This window comes from Poromitra crassiceps (genome assembly GCF_964638095.1).
Source record: "Poromitra crassiceps genome assembly, chromosome: 15".
Lineage (NCBI taxonomy): Eukaryota > Metazoa > Chordata > Actinopteri > Beryciformes > Melamphaidae > Poromitra > Poromitra crassiceps.
In genome coordinates this window covers 31525826-31545562 of record NC_139634.1, presented here as the reverse complement: position 1 = coordinate 31545562, position 19737 = coordinate 31525826, and the positions used below count along the sequence as shown (strand labels likewise).

The 19737-nt window shown below is 40.8% G+C and overlaps 2 protein-coding genes across 2 annotated transcripts; one reads left to right on the top strand and one right to left on the bottom strand.

Moving 5' to 3' along the window:
- The first annotated feature begins 732 nt into the window (after positions 1–732).
- pabir2 (PABIR family member 2) lies at positions 733–8338 on the top strand. The gene is made up of 10 exons (XM_083651938.1): positions 733–1633; positions 1765–1843; positions 1955–2008; positions 3577–3620; positions 3734–3788; positions 4127–4228; positions 4357–4442; positions 5761–5825; positions 6044–6140; positions 6696–8338. Exons 1-10 carry the CDS (start codon positions 1512–1514, stop codon positions 6829–6831), a joined length of 840 nt encoding a protein of 279 aa, XP_083508064.1. The 5' UTR covers positions 733–1511; the 3' UTR covers positions 6832–8338.
- Positions 8339–9475: 1137 nt separating this feature from the next.
- On the bottom strand, positions 9476–17481 carry hprt1 (hypoxanthine phosphoribosyltransferase 1). The gene is made up of 9 exons (XM_083651691.1): positions 17301–17481; positions 14530–14636; positions 13867–14050; positions 13403–13468; positions 12487–12504; positions 12308–12390; positions 10812–10858; positions 10559–10635; positions 9476–10386 (listed from the first exon to the last, which is right to left on the bottom strand). The coding sequence occupies exons 1-9, from the start codon at positions 17325–17327 to the stop codon at positions 10339–10341; spliced, it is 657 nt and encodes a 218-aa protein (XP_083507817.1). The 5' UTR covers positions 17328–17481; the 3' UTR covers positions 9476–10338.
- Positions 17482–19737: the final 2256 nt, after the last annotated feature.

Sequence of the window (19737 nt, the reverse complement as noted above, 5' to 3'; positions counted from 1 at the left end):
TATTTGTTGAACATAATGACGATAACGTGCTGTACAAAAACATACGATCCAACTGTGCTGGAAACGAAACTGACTGAAGGTCAGTTTTGTTTTGTATAGGCCTAAAAATGATAGTTGTCCAATCATAATTTTAGCTGATTTGAGATTGATTCCTGTAGGTTACTTTGTGAAGATGATCTGAACTATAGAGCATAATAGGGTTCCAATACAAACGGTGAAGTTTGAAACTAGCAAGCAAACAAGTCTTGGGTATAAATACTGGAAAGTGAAATTATAAACTGCCAGCAAAAGTAAATCGTCCTATTCTGCTCCTATCCTACCGAGCTGTACGTTTTCTAGTCTCCCTCCCAAATACGGAATGCCCTCTGGTGGGCAAAGTAGGCCAAACAGACAGCTGCTTTGATCCATAGCTTTGGAAAATGAATGGCGGATAAAATCCCTTAATTGGTTCGTATCATATATTTGATATCCCACTGTCTTTGGTTCGTATGATGAACGCGGAAGAGGACGTGACTTTGGTACTCGTTCATCCTGTGCACGCCGGTAAATGAAGCTATTCCATTGGACAGTCCTGCGTTCCGCTGAAAGGGGTGGGAAGCTATTTTGCTAGCGTTTAGCTAGCTGCTGCAGCGTAGTGTGATCGATTCATCTGTGCTCGTTTTCGGCGGCGCCAAGCAGAAACGACAAACTAGCATTGTTTGTAGATAGTGCAATATTCACACCAGGCACAGTGTAGTTGCATCAGCCGTGGTATCTATCAGGCTGATGGACGGGTACATTTAGTTAGTTGGTGACCCACCCTCTGGCTCTGGACATGGCATTTTGTGGCTATCTGGCTAGGTAGCTAGCTGGGTGGTTGGCTCTCATATCACAAGTCTAGCTGGGATCGACTAACCTTAGCTAGCTAGCTAGCGATGTTGTATTAGCCAGCATTCATTAGCTAATAGCAACATCCTTCGATTAATGTTACTTACGTTAACGTTAGACTTATGAGGACAATCAGTTGTAAACGTACTAGCTGGTCAATTTGACGAAGGTTAATGTTAGCTATGCAAGTGTAGTTGTTTAGCAACGGTGTAGTTTAGCAACGTTAACTCTAGACTTCAGTCTGCTGCTTTGCTTTGCACCCATTGTGCTGTATGTAGCCAAGGTATGCTAACCACCATCAGGAAAGTTCTCAACTGGTCATAACGTTATATGCAACGTTAGCACAGGTCAGTCCTCCTGGCTGACAACACTGCTGTGATATTAGCGAGCTAACGCTGGTTATGTTGGATAGTTAGGTTGCGTTAACGTTAGAAATAAATGGGCGAAAGGGCCTTGTTGACAAGTGCTTTAGCTAGTTAGCCTGTCTCACGTCAGTTCAGTTATCTGATTGATTGATGAACGATAGTTGAAAGCATGTAAACTTACGAGAACTAATTTGACTGCCTAGCTAGCTAGCAACCTTGAGTTGGTTAGCCAGCTGCATTAGTTTGATGAGTTAGTGGTAGGCAGCGGTAGCTAGCAAGATGAACAACCCAGGAGTCATGCAAGAAAAGATGGAGCTGGATCTGGAAATCCCATCTTCACTCGTTCAGACCGATGGACACTTGAGAAGATCCAACAGTGCACCCATGATAAATGGCTTAAGGTTTTACTGTTTGACTTGGTTACAACAAGAAGAGTTAACTGCAACACCATTCATTGCATATATTTCTTAACTTCTGTAGCTAGAAGATATTGACTAAAAAAATGATTGGGAGTCTGAATTTGTCATTACAGTGATAATTCCCAAGTGTTCCAGAGAGAAGTTCTGCGCAGCCGGAGAAATAGCACTACAGTTGTCAACAGGCCCAATATGGTACTACATTTTAGATTAATCACATGCATATTCACTTCAGTAACAGTCTTATTGTTATCATTATTATTCAGCGTTGAGCATTCTCCTCTCCATACACATGCTTGTTTACAGGTCCCTTCGTCACCTATTCGAGTCCCCAGCACCAGACTTCATCAGATAAAACAAGTAAGGAAAAACTGCCGTTATCAGCAGCAGTGATAGGTCAGGTTTAGGAATGTTTCATGATGATGAGCAGCATGTCAGACCACTGTCCCCCTCTCAAGCCATAGGGAGTGATGCGACTAGAAAACATGCTCACAGAGTTGATCAATTGCCAATTGGTAGTATCAGACTCCAACAATGCAAATGGTTACTACTACGTTGTCTACCAGTGGAATTGTATTTTTCCAATAATGTTAAGCACAAACCGTACAAGTTTAGTTTTTAACGTAATTAGGTTGTACCTTAGGCTGGGCGATATAGCCAAAACATTTATCAATATAAAATATTTCACATCAGTCGATATTGATAATTATTTATCATTTTAATTACATATTGGCTTATTTATCAATGCACACAGGTAATTTAATCTTAACAATTAAAAACAAATTGAGTGTTGCAGCTGTGTAATAAATATGTTCGGGTGGGAACTTTAGGATTTGTCTGTTTGATTGGCTGTGTGTCACTCGTAACACTCCATTATCAAGGGACATATCAATATGTATTGAACTATTTTCTTATTGTATTGATGAATTGTCTATCACCGATATATATTGCTATTGATTTATCGCCCAGCCCTAGTGTACCTTTGAATCAAAGTCATGTTGCAACCACAATGCCTCAGCCTGGTAAAGAATGATTCTTCCGTATGTTATTGTATGTCCAGCAGCCATAATCACTTGATATATTGCACTGCTGTGGATCCTTGGAAGTCAGCTCTCCTGTACCTTCACGCTGCATGTTTTGGCCCATGGCCTTTGTTGGCCACTCTCTCTATTTCTAGAGTGTGGACACATACAAACATGCTAGATTAAAACACTTGGAGTTATCAGGGCCACCAGTCTCTCAAGGACAGCCTGAGTCGGTAGTATAATACTCCAACAACTTTAGGATTTGTCTGTTTGATTGGCTGTTTGTGTGTCACTCGTAACACACTCCATTATCAAGGGACATATCAATATGTATTGAACTATTTTCTTATTGTATTGATGTATTGTCTATCACCGATATATATTGCTATTGATTTATCGCCCAGCCCTAGTGTACCTTTGAATCAAAGTCATGTTGCAACCACAATGACATGGTGAGACTGAAGCAGTGTAGGAATTTAGCCAGGGGCAAGGGCAAAAATGCCCCCAAGAAATCTCAGAATGCCCCTAAAAACTACGATCCAGGGGCAAAAATTGCCCCTAAGATTTCTATAATTTTCTTTTCATTCAATTCATTTAATTTCCATCTCTAACACACACACTCAACACCTGCAAGCTGGTTGCCAGATGACAAAGAAAGTACACACAAACAGCACGCTGTTGTCCACACTACGCTTTAGCAACTTTATGCAGTAATTTTTTTAAGTGCCCCCAAAATTTCCCCCCAAAATATTTTTTAAATTTCCCACACTGGACTGAAGAATGTTTGAAGATTGGCTATGTAACAGAACTGCTTTTTAAGGAAGTGTGAAATTAACATGGGAAAAAACGAACTTGGAAAAGTTGTGCTTAAAAAAAATAAAATCTTTGTGTGTCCTCCTGCAGGAAGAGGGCATAGACGTGATGAACAGAGAGACGGCTCACGAGCGGTAAGTGACCATTCTCTATGAATTGGCGGAGTGTTTGGATGAGTAGGTGAAGCAATTTGTTTTTTAATCACAATTGCTTTGTAGTAACAACAATCAACTGTCCTGCATCACAGGGAGGTTCAAGCAGCCATGCAGATGAGCCAGTCCTGGGAAGAAAGCCTCAGCCTGGTAAAGAATGATTCTTCCGTACGTTATTGTATGTCCAGCAGCCATAATCACTTGATATATTGCACTGCTGTGGATCCTTGGAAGTCAGCTCTCCTGTACCTTCACGCTGCATGTTTTGGCCCATGGCCTTTGTTGGCCACTCTCTCTATTTCTAGAGTGTGGACACATACAAACATGCTAGATTAAAACACTTGGAGTTATCAGGGCCACCAGTCTCTCAAGGACAGCCTGAGTCGGTAGTATAATACTCCAACATTTGCACACCTCAGTACATGCTGCCATAGAGATACAGCAGAGGAAGTGGACATGCATGTTTTAGTAATTGTGTGTTCTTGCAGAGTGACAATGATTTGGAGAAGTCGGCGTCATCGTCTCCGAAGCGCATCGACTTTGTGCCTGTGTCTCCTGCCCCATCACCAACCAGAGGGATCGGAAAGAAGGTATATCATTGGCTCTTTGGAGGCACTGTGTTTGTTTTTTTTGCATTGTTTTGATGGTAAAGCTGATCATGCGTCTGTCTTCATTATGTCCATGCTGATTGGTTTTTATTTCCCTTTCATATGAGCAGCAGTGTTTCTCTCCTTCACTACAAATCCTTGTGAGCAGCAACGGCCTAACATCCAGTCCCATACCGAGCCCAACACGGCGCTTCAGGTGAATATCTATAGTTACTAACGACCTAATGATCTGCCCAGTTTTGCTTAACTCTTGTTCTAAATAAAATGAAATGTTAAAAACCTCTCTGTTCTCTACTGAACCACAGTAGCACTGCTGATCTCGAAATAAAATAAACATTTGCACAGTTTAAGTTTATTTATTGCATTATCTATTTGAGATAAACACATAACGTTATATAAATAGTTTGGAGGCCATCACACAGAGGGATCTGCATCCAGCATGGTCGGGTGTGCAGTAGGTGCTGAGTGATCATGGGACGGTTTGGGTATAGAGGTGTGAACTGTTTCACCCTAACTTGATTTTGGCAGCTGCACCATGGTAATAAAAAAAAAAACTTTACTGAACTGTGTTTCATAAGGATTCAATCTGCTAACCCCTGTTGCTGTGTGTTACGTACAATGCAACACGGCAGTGGGTCGGCTTTCATTCATTTCAAAAGAAGCGTTCCCTCGATACCTGGCAATGCCTGAGGCCCGATGGCTGCAGCGAAGCTGGGGTTATTAAGTTGTGCATATAAATAGGTGCAAGCATTTTGTAGCACTAACAGCAGAGCTTCCATAACATAGAGCAGAGCTTTTCAAAGTGGGAGGCTCCAAGCAGTTTCAGGGGAGGCTCAGTGAATGGAAGTGGAAAAAAAATATTAGATTTGTTATTAAAAGGAGAACAAATAGAATAGCCTAAATGTGTGTGATTTGGTTAAAGAGATACAGTAGTTTGGGGGAATTTGTCAGTTTTTCCCACCGTCCCAGAGTCAGGAACTAAGAAATGCCATCAGAAAGAGACTTTTCTATGTATTTGGTATAGTCTGAACTAAGTATGTCAAACAGCAATATATCGTGGCTCAATTGCCGAGTATCTATGGGATCAAACAACATAATCATGATCCCATAGGCATCCAGGAATTGAGCGAGGGAGGCTCCTTTTTCCAGGCTTTGTCTTGGGGGAGGCCCACAGTCTCAGACTTTGAAAACCCCTGACATAGAGGAATTAGTGCTATCAAATGTTACATAGCATTACATTACAGGTGTAATCCAATACAGCAATCTTGCTATTTTTCAGTCAGGTTGGTTACTGTAGCTAGTCCAGTTTCATAATATGTAAACAGTTGCTAGTCCTGTAGCATCTTCTTGAGTCTGGACACCATATTTGGTGCTATTATAGACTGTAGAGTGTACTTTTTCCTTTCATCCAACTTGGATTGAAAAAGCTCTCCATAGCGACATGCAACACGTTGATACTGGCTGCATTTCAAAGTACATTTGTTTGGCAACATGTGGTTTTCTGTGTTCTTCAGCCGGCGGAGTCAAAGCCCAATCAACTGCATCAGAGCCAGCATACTTGGGCCAATAAAACGCAAAGGTGGGGTACATGACTTGCTTTTAGAATAATTACGCTGAGTTCATCTAAAGGAATGGACATAGCCAGTATTTGAGTCTGTGCTTTCATATATTAATTAAGACAACAAAAAGAACCAATTTCACTCATCTGTCCCTTGACGTTCACCGTAGACACACAGCATTGCAAAATATTTCTTGGAGTTGGATTTTTTTTAATGGCAGGTTTCCTTTCCTCTGCAGGGGAGATGGAAACTGAGAGCCAACCCAAGAGGCTCTTTCAGGGTACGACCAACATGCTGTCCTCCGACGTCGCCCATCTATCGGATCACAGTTCCTGGTAAGACTTTGTAGAGACATTTAATTTGTCAAACGGGCCAAAGTCTGTTTGGTCAGTCACTGTGCTATTCGAGCGTTCTCAAGCAACCGCGTTGTGGATGGAAGTGCTAACGTTGGTGAGATTTGTGGCCAACTTCACATAATTACTTATTCAGATTAAGGTAAAGCAAAGAAAGGCAATACTGATATTTTAGGTTAGTTAGTAGTAGTAGTTAGTTTTGCAGAAAATGTATTGAATCATTTGAACTGGAACTGCTTTGCAAATTGGAGTCGTCGAAGCCCCAGAAATGTCTTCATTTGCATGTTAAAAGAATACATGTTTTAAATGTAGTGCTTGCATTTATGAATCATATTCTGCAGTGATATGAAGTGACACAGGATAAATGATTTAACTCTATTTCCCCAGGAGGAAATACTTTACTAGTTGGAATCAAATGTGAGGTTTTCATGCGCCGAGTGCTACAGCACGACAGTACACATAATGCACCAGATGATTGCTGCCCCTTTGTCGGCGTCTGCAGACACGGCTGAACTTTGACCTCTCTCTCTCTCTCAGTCACTCCCCAGATTTGCTGGATGGCAGCCTCAGCAGTGTGAGCTCCTCCACCGGCTCCCCGGGCAAGATGGAGGGAGTGTCGCCCTCCTCCAGTAACTCGCCCTTCACTTCCCTCCAGGATCTGTCCCCAAAGTGACCGCAAGAGACACTAAAAGAGGACAAAGATTGGCACAAAAAGCCCCTTGCTCTCCAGAAAATCGTTTTCCTTCTCGGACCCTCTGCCTCTCCATCACCCAGATTTACTTGTGGAATTTCCATGTTTGCTTTTGAAAGGCTGTTTTCATGGCCAGGAAATGAAAGCCATGGACATCTTTTGTATGTAGTGGTAAGCCTGGTAAAACGGGATGACTGAAGACACTATGTGCACCAGCTGCTAGTTGTGGATCTTTTATGGTGCTTATCCCCATAGTGATATTATGTGTTCACTGTTTATATGTATGACTATCCTGCAAATGTATCGCACCAGGTCCATTCACTGGAGAGAGACATTGAGCACTGGACAAAAAAAACTATTTGGATGTGTTAGAATACCCTGTTTTGTGCTGGAAAACGTCTGTCCACAGGCGTTTGTATGTACAGTCTGCAGGTTTTGTATGAAAGGATTTAACTTATTGTTTTCCTGCTTTATTGTTTCTGTAAGTATGTACATATTAACCATGTCTATACATAATTTTAAGTTTGTGAATGGCTGCGAGGTGAATGTGGGCACAGGGCTTCAACAGCCAACATTTTCTTTATAAAGGAGCAGATAAGAAAGAAGAAGAAAAATCCTTTGCTAGATGATTTCCTCACTTTTACTGTAAAATAAGTTATGTTTTCAGTAGATATTCAGAATATTTTTATGGTATAGCCTGAGAAGCCTGTTATCTGTGGTGACATTTTCTACTTTGGGCACTTGCACCAGCCCTCCTCTGACTTTGCTGCAACTTGAATTGCCCGATCTGGGCAATCATCTCACCTAGCAGATAATCATGAATGAGACGATGGTCACCACCACTGTTGGGGTTTCAACACTAAAGTCAACTCTGAATCCTGTGTCAGGATTTATTGTAATTGCAGATATACAGGGTGTAGTTGATTGTTTTCTTCCTCAAATGCTCTGGCACAATGTATGTGGGTGGTGGTGGGGGGGGGGGCATTTATCATAAAAAATATCCCTGGTAGAAGGTGTTATCAAATCGCTGGAGCATGCAACCAAGCAAAATGGAAAACATTTGTGGAGAGGGTGCTGTTTCTGAATCTGCTGTGGTCACATTTGTAAGAGCTGCCACAGGAGTCATCTTGTAATGTTTCAGCTGTAGGTTCGCCTTATGCAGGGATGAAAAAAAAAAAAAAACAGTTGTCCCCAGTGTTACATTAGTAATGTCTGAAGCCCCTTCAGCCTTTCATATTTACTGGTATCATGTAAAAGCAAGGACGTGATTGTAAATCATTTTGTGCCGCCCCCAAACTGGGGTTGCAGTTCATATTCTGAATGCCGTTTTCCTTTATACAAACAAGATAAAAGAAAAGGCAATCAGTTTGCCCTGCCGTTAACATTGGTCGTACACCCATACACCTCCCTTTGTTAAGTTCAGGGCAGGAGTTCAGCAAATTGACTGAAGTTGTACAGTGTCTAATGGAAAGGCTATAATCCTTAACGTTTTGCCTATGCTTGTGTCCTTTGTGATTGCCATCATATCAAAACACCTGGACTAAATAAATTATTTCTTTATTACTTCTATGTATCCCTTCCCACCAATACCATGATACATATTGCTTTAATAAGAATAGTTTTTCACTAGAATTCCAACCACAACTCTTGACAGGATATGACTATTTTGGTCATGGGTTTCATAAACTTTCTGTAATAAAACATTTAAAAGTGTGACGCCCCTCCCACTCTCTTGGCCCTGCCTTGCAGGAGCCTGGTGTGGTGTTGGGGTCCTTAGGCTGATTGTGTGCACCTGGGCCCGCTGCACTCATTGATAAGAAAGCCTTCAGGTCTCTCTAGCCAGACTCTCTCCCTACTCCCTCAACAATGCACTTTTTGTTCTGTTCCTTTATGTAGTCTAGTTATTTTCTCTTCGTTTTAGTTTATAAATTGCGAGGAAGTAACACATGCGGGGAGTCATACACAAAAGTATAAGTTAAAACAATTTGTTAACTAAAACTAAGGGAAAATATATATAAAAGAAAGAACAAAGGGTGAGAGACCGAATGCTCTAAAGATCTTAAGCCCAATGAGTGCACCCCAATCAGCCTAATGCTCCCAATACCAGGCTCCTGCAGACAGGGCCAGGAGAGTGGGTCATCACAAAAGGTCAATCCTATCAGATGGGGGTACTCTGGGACAAAGTCTAATCAAATGGGGGGTTTGTGGACTAATTTATGTCAGTTTAGGGGTCCTTGATGTGAAAATGTTTGAGGACCACTGCAGTAGACGACATGCCTTTTCTTTGGCCCCAGTTAATCAGTGACCTACTGTAGGGCCAGGGAGCCTGGAGGTCATGGTCAGATGACACCAACAGCCCGGGGGTCATGATCAGATGACCCTAACAGCCTGGAGGTCATGGTCAGATGACAGCAACATGGGTCAAACACACAGAGTCCTTCTGTTGTCTGAGCCACTCAAGCCTTTTGTCACAGCAGCTGCCTTTCCTAGAAAGCTAGGAGTTTTATTGACTCTGACATGATCATATACAAATCCCAATTAATACACTTTGACCATCCATCCATTGGACAATGATAAAGTATTCACTTATTTAGTGTAGGAAAATACATTGGTCACAGGAGGGGTGTGAACATTTAATTGCTGATATTGCTAAATGCAGTTGAAATTGGTTTACAAGGATGGCACCGTAGACTTATAGTAAAGATAAAAACATTTATGAAATGTAATTGATGGTAAATGACTTAAAACGCCTGACCTAATAACTTTCAACTTCAATTAAGTTAACAAAATGTAACTAACATTTGCACAGCTGCAAACTATACATATTTTTCCACCATAAAAAGGATCCATTATGTTCTCTATATCATAAAATGAAATGTAATGCATGGACACCACTCGTAAACAAATGTTTCATTTTCAATACATCCATGTGTGTATAGTTTAGGACAGCATACATTTGTATTTTATTTGGAACCAATTTAATAAAACGTATTAAAGCAATATTTTATCAAATAGGAGGTTGTTGAAATGTTGAAGTAGCACAAGATGTGATATTCTACTTCCAGCTAGCAGCATTTGCTTTGAATAAATTAAACAAAAAAAACATATTGGAGATTAATCAATGAGAAGGCATACATGCATTACACTAATTTCAGGCAAAGGTGGGCTCCATGCTGTTCACACAGACATGGCTCTATCATAGGCAACCTCATTTCTCAAAAGTTGAATGACATTCATACTCCAGAGTGTGGGGTGACTAAAACTGGCATTGCAAATATCAGATTATTATTATATAATATAGGATTATCACTATATACTGTATCATCAGTGTATCCTCAGGGACCCTGAGAATAAAATCCACATCTGACATGAGCTGCACTCAGCTGATTATCTTTTCATGACACAAATATAAAGACGTCAAATATAAAATGAACTGCAAAAATTAAAGGAAATAACCACTTTAACAATAGTACGGTAATGAAGTGCTCTTCATGCCTTGTATTTCTCCTTCCCTGTATCACTAATGACGCAGATATGCTGGGGGGGGGAACAGAAAGGGAACAAAGACATTAAGTGCACTGAAGGTTAAGAATTTTTGGTTCAAATTTTGAGGGTCTTCTTGTGCCTAACCATGAAACACAGGACCAAACTGTAACTAAATCTCAAACAGGCTTTCACTCATTGTGTCCTCATTATCTCGAATACTTACATTTAGATCTCTGAAGTACTCGTTGTAGTCTAGGGCATATCCCACCACAAACTTGTCAGGGACCTCGAATCCTACAACTGAAATAAATAACGATCAAATAAATTAGTCCTTGTAATAGTAAACAAAACCAATATGAAGAGATGTAAAGCCACATTCAAAATGTTTATTTTGTGGCACAAATGGAAAGCATGAAACATAACATATTTTAAATTAACCAACTATAGTAGTATATGTATTGCTCCGCTAAACTCACAGTCTGGTCTGTAGCCAACACTCCTTGGTGTTCTCTTCACCAACAAACTGAGGACAGAAACCAAGATGGTGACATCACATGACTGCATTAGCTGATGAAGCATGGCTCTCTGAGGCAGCCTTTCACTCCACTGCAATGTATGCTTATGTCTGCAGAAATATTCAGATGACTCTGTAGTTGTGGGGTGTGTCAGAGATGGAGAGGAGGAGGAGTACAGGGATCTGGTGAGCCGCTTTGTGGACTGGTGTGGAGAAAACCACCTCCTCCTTAACGTGTCCAAAACCAGGGAGATGGTTGTGGACTTCAGGAGGACCAGCACTGAGCCGATCTCTATCTCCATCGGGGGTGAGGAGGTGGTGAGTGTGGACAGCTATAAATACCTGGGCGTTCACCTGGACAAAAAACTGGACTGGAGATGTAACACCGAGGCTGTCTACAAGAAGGGGCAGAGCAGACTCTATTTCCTGAGGAGGCTCAGATCCTTCAACGTGTGCAGCAAGATGCTGCATATCTTTTATCAGTCTGTGGTAGCAAGCGCAATTCTCTTTGCAGCCACCTGCTGGGGCAACTGCATCAGAGCCAGCGACTCTAACAAACTGAACAAACTTTTTAGGAGAGCGGGCTCTGTGCTGGGGACCACTCTGGAGCCCCTGGAGGTGGTTGTGGAGGGAAGGATGCTACAAAAAATACTCAAAATCATGGATGACACGACACACCCCCTTTACGACCTGCTGGCTGGACAACGGAGCGGTTTCAGTCAGAGGCTCCGTCAGCTTCCCTGTAGCAAGGAGCGTTACAGGAGGTCTTTCGTACCCACCGCAATAACAATTTACAATAACTCCTGGACACGCAGAGAGAGGAGGGCCCTCCTCTCCCTACCGCCCCCTCCCCTCCCGCCCTCCTGAACATTGAATCCTATGCACTGTACACATGCCCACATTGCACACTCACTATGTATAGTATGTATAGTCATATCAATCATTATATAAATAACAAACTGTACAGCTTTAGTTTAGTTTGAGAAATAATATAAATATAAATAATAGTATTATTCAATACTATTTAGGAGTATTTTTAGTTGATTTAATTTAATTTACCTACAGTTTCTGGGAAACGTAAGATGTAAAGGCGGTATTAGTAAAGTGGTATATATTGTATATTGTATATTTTCGTATTGGTTTGTTTCTTTTCTTATTGCAATATTTTAATACTGCTGTTTCTGCACCTTACCTTAGTTGTGTAACTTTTTTTATTTGTGTAACTTTTTTATTGTTTAATTGTTTAATGTCATTGATGCTCTTGTCATTGATGCTCTTGTCACTGTCATTGATGCTACTGCTGCTGTAACGCCAGAATTTCCCCTCGGGGATGAATAAAGTACTCTATCTATCTATCTATCTTATGCAACCCATTCACACATCATCACAATTCCTTGTGGTGCCATAACAAAGGTATTTTGGGACTGTAAAAAGGCAGTTGTGAAGGGACTAAATTACCTTGCTACTTTAACCATTTTGGGATTGTACTGTTTGAGGAGTTGCAATAACGTCTTCATTGTCTTGCCTGTGTCGATGATATCCTGGAAACACAATGCAAGACAACCTCACATTAGCAGCAGTGGAACGGCAAAATGTCAAAAGTAAAAAGTAGTAAAAAAAAAAAATTCAAAGCGTACCTCCACAATCAGGACATTCTGTGTGAGAAGAAAAGGAAAAAAGGCTTTAGTTCAAATAATGGACTGAACGCATTTCATCTTAATACAGTATGTAATTGACCCCATTAAGAATGAGAACATGAATTCTCTCTGGTGACCCTCAGCTATCTGTGTCTCTTGGCCACGGCCCCACACAACACTATGGGAAAACCTTTGACATTCATTTTAATGGTGTTGCGTCAGTGAGAAGGTTTTTAGTGAGAAACCGTGAGAGCCGTAGTGAGTGTGGTAGGGGGTGAGACCTAGGAGGGATTTCTGCCAAATACTTCATGCCATGTACAATTGGGAGTGAAATGGATTTGCGTTTCCTCGCCCTGCAGGGACCCATGTGACTGCACTTGTGAGAAAGACTACCCTTCTCCAAATCACCCCATGAAGAAGAAGCTCACTGCTCATGCTGCATGATTTATTTAGTGTGCAATGCATTGAAGATATGCTTATCGGCAATATTTAAACATTTCAATTAAGCCTAAAGGCTCAAAGATGCTCAGATACGGACAGAGCCTTCTGTGTTCGTTAGGCAGATTAAAAGAAACTCGACTGAAAAAGTAGGTTTCGACCACTAGAGGACACTCGCTGCATGAAAATGATAAAGTATGCATTATTCAGACATTTTCTTCTAATGTTGAGATTTTGTCCAGAATGCATCACCAACACTACTCGGCCATATACATTTGATATAAAGCTGAAAAATTCGTTTTAGGGTTTAGTTACCCTTTAAGTTGAAAATAGTGAAACTGACATTTAAATGCAATAAATGCAGTTAAAAAAATCAGTTAATCATTTGGGCTGATCATTGTTACGGTAATTAATATTGATGATCACATTATCTAGCAAAAATAATCAGATTATTGTTTTAGATGATGACGCTGCTCACCTTCCCTGTCAGTGTAGACAGGTCATCCCCGCCAATGACTTTGATTTCACCTGTTGACTGGTCATTCTGTGCAGAAGAAACATCACAGGTCACAGATTTCACTTCATTCCACTTGTTGCAAGAGTGCAGAAAATGCATCCGCGCACAGAAAAAAAAAAATAGTGAATAGTGCATATGACACAAATCAATTATAGTAATTATTGCATTATATTAAATTAACGTCTGATTAACTAAAGCAGTCAAACATACAGAAAGCTTTGAAACAAAATAAATCAATAAGTGCTATTATAAAATAAATGACCATTTACCATTAACATATTATGGGTGATACCGGAAACCAGAATACAGAATATATTTTATTTATTTTAACTTTTTGGTCACTTTTGTGCTAATGCCTGATTCTCTTGTGCATATTGTAGTGGTTTTTAAGGAAACAATAAAAAGCATTAAAAAAAACAGATTACACAGTAGCTCTTAAGGCGAATGAAGTCCACTGTCATTGGGATTGAGCGGTCGCTGTTCCTGTTGAGGGCCTTGATGTAGTCCAGCAGGTCTGCAAAGAACTTGTAGCCCCCTTTGAGCACACAGAGGGCCACTATGTGGTGGCCCCCCATGTCCCTCATGATCTCCCTGGCCAGTCTCTCTGTCCTGGGTCACATGGGATGGAGAGAGAGAGGGAGAGATGGTCAGCTCAGTTTTCTGCTACAGTCAGCGTTAGTTCCCATTTCCTTTCTCTATTTGGATCAGCACGCATAGCTGCCATTTTTAAGCACTGCCAGCTAGAATAATAGGAGAGCTGGCTTTCGAAAATGTTTTAATTTATTTAATTTTCTTTCTTTCTGTTCAGTTTGCACTTTGTTTACTGCAAAATCTGGGATAGAAAAGTAGAAAAGAAATCAAAGTAGTCCAACTGTAACTTCAAACGGCATTTAAAATGCATGTTTATATCAAGAACACAGGGCAGCAATTTGAGAGGGAACACTGTCTTAAAATCAATTAAATAAATGAAGAAAGCCAACAGTGGGGGTGATATTTGAGTCAGATTTGGTGCTATACTGAACTCACGTGCTGGATTCTGCCTTTGATAGAAATTGCCATTGTAAGCCATAACAAATGTTGAAACTCACCTGTCCAAGATGAGTCCATGTGGGATGTAGACCCTCTCCAGGTCATCAGCATAGTGCTTTGGTATGCAGAAAAGGTCCAGGTCGTACCCCTGCTCCTCATCACTGATCTGAAATAGACAGATCCCAAATCAATCTCAGAAAATGTCACAGGGTTTAAAAAAGTATTGGGTTATTATTACCCAACACAGGACATGAGACAACCATTTTATTCAGGGCAGTAAAGGGGAGGGGAGGGGGTGGAAGGTGGTTTACTTTCCCAGCCACTCCTCAACTTACTGTGGTTTCACTGTTGTTGAAATAGACATTTTGCCACAAAACACACACTTTGAGGACAAGGCTGGACAATTAAGTACAGTCTAGCAGTTTTAGCAAGTCTAGCAAGTGGAGCCTCAACTCAACTATAAATCAAGACGGGTGTAAGGAGGGGTCAATATTGACCCGAGCTTCCCTGAAAGAGAAATCACTCCATTCCAATCATAATTAAGATGGCCCTGAATCTTTCCCTCTGCTGCTACTGAAAAATATAACTGGACCTTCTGTCCTAACGCCAAGGTCTTACACACTGCTTCCCAAGAATTCCAAACTATGCCTAACTCTTTACAATGTTTGCAGTATTTGTTACATTTCCATCAAATTACATTTCCAGCTGACCGGCTCAGGGACAAATTAGCCGGCATGTGAACCCAGAGACATAAAGCTGTCATGTGAGAGCTGGGAAGCTAGTCCAGAGCTAGTCTAGTCCAGAGCTAGTCCAGAGCTAGTCTAGTCCAGAGCTAGTCTAGTCCAGAGCTAGTCTAGTCCAGAGCTAGTCTAGTCCAGAGCTTGAGGTGCTGAGGAATTGAGGCGAGCGATCACAGGCATTTATTTACCACACAGAGCAGTATTATTAGATGTTCACACTGCAACCCAGGGGCCAGTGAGGCAAGATGCATGTGGCTCTACTGAATGAGAATAAAACATGTCCCTCCTCATGCCCACCCAAATGTATGAAATGAGAACACAAGTCCATCTGTTTGGGCTACACCCTTTATTCCCACAGGCTAACAGTTGATAGTGAGCAGATGTCCTCGGGGACACGTGATCCGAAGGTGTGTCTATTCCTCTGGCGCGAGTCTGTGAGCGCCAGAGGTATAGACACACCTTCAGATCACCCGAAGAAGCATGATATATAACGCACAAAGATCGTTCTGATATATAGTAGCTAGACTGAGGGGAAATGTCAATGCTGTGTAGCAAACATGAGCATTGACCTTTGTGCAAAGTAACAATGTCCTTGACCACGTCCACTGCACAGTTAATTCTGTGTTCTCTCTCCAAATCTGACATGGCAGACAAGATGAGCCGTTGACTTTCTCAGCCCCCTTTAAGCAAAACGAACATTCAGCTGGCCTTGTTATCTGTGTCAACGAGTGTGTTTGCCAGTCTGTTGGCAAGACTAAATCATAGCAAAACGCTGTCGTCCAATAGAAATGGCATGGAAACTAGAACATTGGTTATTTATTTACCTCCTCTAGGTCAGAGGCCATATCACAGACTATTGATCCAAACTGGAATAACGTACCTACTGCACTGGGGTCGAGAGAAGGACAAATGTCACAAATGATTTTCCTGCAAACTAATTGAAGCTTTTGAGTTCATTCTTGAGCTGATAATTTTCACTCCCTCATTCAAACATCAAATTAAGATTATTAGTTATAGTACTAACTTGCAGATATCAGTCTGTAATAATTACATACCCCATGATGACATAATCTCCCCCTGTTTATTCTGCTCTGCACCTATGCTGTTGACATTGTGGAGAAACTAAACCACACTGACACTTTAAACTGCTACTTTGTGCTTATATTGTGTTTAACTGTGTCTGCACATTATGTTTTTATTCAGGATGTTGCGTGATGTTATGCTTGTTTTTATGTTTTGCTGCAACCCAAAGTGCCCTTCTGGGACATAATTAAACTTGAATTTGGACACAAATATTTAAGTTGGAACAAAAGATACAACATTGAAGTCTTGTGATTATAGAAGTGACAAGATATGCTTCTGTAGAGTCAACTGTATACATTTGCTTATGGCACCAAGAGACCTCAATAATATCATCTTCCAATCCCATTCCCAATTTGCAAGGATTCTTAAATTCGTGATTAGGCTTCATCTTGACTTGCCAGGACTCAGGAGGCACACGTTGCTTTTCTTTGCTTCCCAGAAACAATAATACTGTACAGCCATTCATGTTTCTAAGAAAAGTGGTATAGGCTACATTCTACACTGTTTCTTGCCTCTAGTTATTATACATTGCATGCCTTTTTGTGGATTGTGTGTGTGTGTGTGTGTGTGTGTGTGTGTGTGTGTGTGTGTGTGTGTGTGTGGGCGCGCACATTTGTATGGATAATAATGGGGTTGTTTCCACGAGGTGGTTAGATTACTAGCCTATTATAAACATGTGCCTATTCAATTTGACTTTTACACAAAACAATTTGTATCGGAATCTTTTCTGTAACGTTATGTGAATGAAATTAACGTCACATGTGCCACGCGTGGACAGCGTGTGTGTGATCGCTGTAGGCTACTGTCGCCGCAGGCCGCGCTAAAACTGCAGTCCCTACGGAAAACGTGCTATCAAGGTGAGAATTGTAGGCCTATCGGCAATTCACAAGCAGTAGCAATGCGTCTTGCTGATGCAATGTGTGTGTATGTAACGTTATAGCCTAGGCAACCATATGGCCCCAAAAGACAGACACCGTTGTATAACTGTGGTAGTTTGTGGATCTTACCACAACACAGGAACTGGATGTCGCCATGTCCGTATAGCTCTGTTCACCTTGATGTACCGCAGGCTTCAGCGAGATCAAAGAGTAGACAAACTTCAGCCTTGTGACAGCAGACACATGGAGACAGCTAGCTTCGTTGCTACCGAGGATCTCGCCTTCCTTTCTTTTCCGTGCTGCAGCTCAGTCTGTCTGGTCTATAGCTGTTGTGTACATCATGACGCAGGCAGACGGCGGGCAAATCGAATCAACAGGAAATGTCTTAACCCCGCCCCCTTCTGGGAGAAACCCTATGAGAAAACCCAAGTCTGCCAGGGCTGATGCTAGAATGTATCGGCCGGAGGGACATTGACTGTATTAGGTGGTTAGTGGTTCGGAATGGTTCACTCAAATACGTGAATACCAGGGGGACGGACTTAAACCAGTGACTTAAACTAGTGTCCTCTAGTAAGAGAGTGGCGTCAGCGGAGGACCAAAATGCCAGACTCATTAGCCAATGAACAGCCAGGAATGGGTCTCGCGCTACTTTTGCATGCGAAAATAAAGCAGATAATGTACAATTTGATTCATTTCAAGGGATGAAAAACCCTTTCAAAGTACAACACTGTCTATTTTGTTGCAACTCGACAGTGCTGCTTTTTTTACTCAAGAGTTCCACTTTCTACTTCCTGGAAAAAAAACTGGCCCATTGGAGTGAATGGAGATGTCGGAACTCTTCTATTATACGGCTCTGACTTAAACCAACACGGACTCCCAATAACCCCGCCTCTGACCCTAAACCCCAACCAATCGTCACTCCTCGTGTCCCTCCGGCCGATACATTCTAGAATCGACCTTCTGTCATGCATGTCATTGGGTCTATTTTTTTGTTCAAATAAACAATTGAAACTTGCTTTATAAAAAGAAAAAAAGTGACTGCTGTTTACCTTTGTAGGGCAATATAGTACAACGTGAAATGCATTTTCATAATGCTATACGCTGTGGACGGACAATGTTTATCTTTGATTTTGTCATTCATCAACAAGTATGTTCATTAAATTACAGGGAAATTGTTGATATTTCCCAGACATAGGGAGGGACAACAATTTGCCAATGAAAGCAATGCTGCCCATTTATAGTGCATCAAAATCTTGTTCAGTTTAGGAATTATTATACTTGTGCAAGTTATAATTTATGATGGTAATAAACTATTAAAACAATATCAACAAAAACCTTGGTGAACACTACTTACTAAACTTGTAAAAAAGAAAAATCAGGGTGCACACTACTTAAAGGAACACTCTGCCCATTTTCAACCAGCTTTGTATCATTAGAACATCAGTAGTATATCAGAAAACTGTAAACTGTTTTGAAGTCTGTCATTTAATTTGAGTTATTGAGTGTTAAAGTGTGGACCAGTGACATCACTGGTCCACACTAACTCAAATTAATAACTCATTAACTCAAATCAACTCTCAATAACTGTCAAACTAGTTGAATGATGAATAGTTTGAGTTATTGAGAGTTGATTTGAGTTAATGAGTTATTGATTTGAGTTAGTGTGGACCAGTGATGTCACTGGTCCACACTTTAACACTCAATAACTGTCAAATTAAATGACAGACTTCAAAACAGTTTACAGTTTTCTGATATACTACTGATGTTCTAATGATACAAAGCTGGTTGAAAATGGGCGGAGTGTTCCTTTAAATACAATCACAACATTTCAGTCTCAGTGACCTTCCTCAGACTGCATCATTGCACTGCATCCTCAGGCATTGCAAATAGTTAGCTAAATGGTGTTGCACCCAGATTTGTTATATTTGAGGTTAGTTCTATAAGCAGCACCTGCTGTAGTGTGCTGCTACTAAAACTGTAAAAAAAAGACTATAAAACAATAACTGTTTAAATCAATTACATTACACTTGATGAGTAAACTAGGATAAAATATGAGTAGAGTCCCCCGTTGTTTTATGGTATGTTTGTTTTAATCTCTAGTCCATTTTATTGTTTTATTGTTTTTATCGTTGTTTTATGGTGTTTGTTTTAATCTCAAGTTCCGTTTATCCTTTGTCTGATTTGTATTGTTTTATTTGATGCTCTTATATTACTGTATGTCATGTTCTTAAGATCAGGGACCATGATGGAAATAAGTGTATTACACTTTTCATGTTATCCCTTGGATGTTTGTCTGCATTATCCATAATTAAATTCATTCATTCACTGTAAAATAAAATTCCATAAACCTTCCAACAGTACACATTTGAATATGAAACACCACAACTGCAGAATATGAACACTCCAGATCGGAGCATAAGAGGCTCCAGTCTGGATGGGAACGTGCAGCTTCGTGTGAGATTCCTCACCCTCCAAAACTCTCACCCCAAAAACACCCTGCTACCAACCATATGCGGAATACTTTGACCTTTCAAGTTTGTCCACACTTTCAGAAGAAAAGACTCTA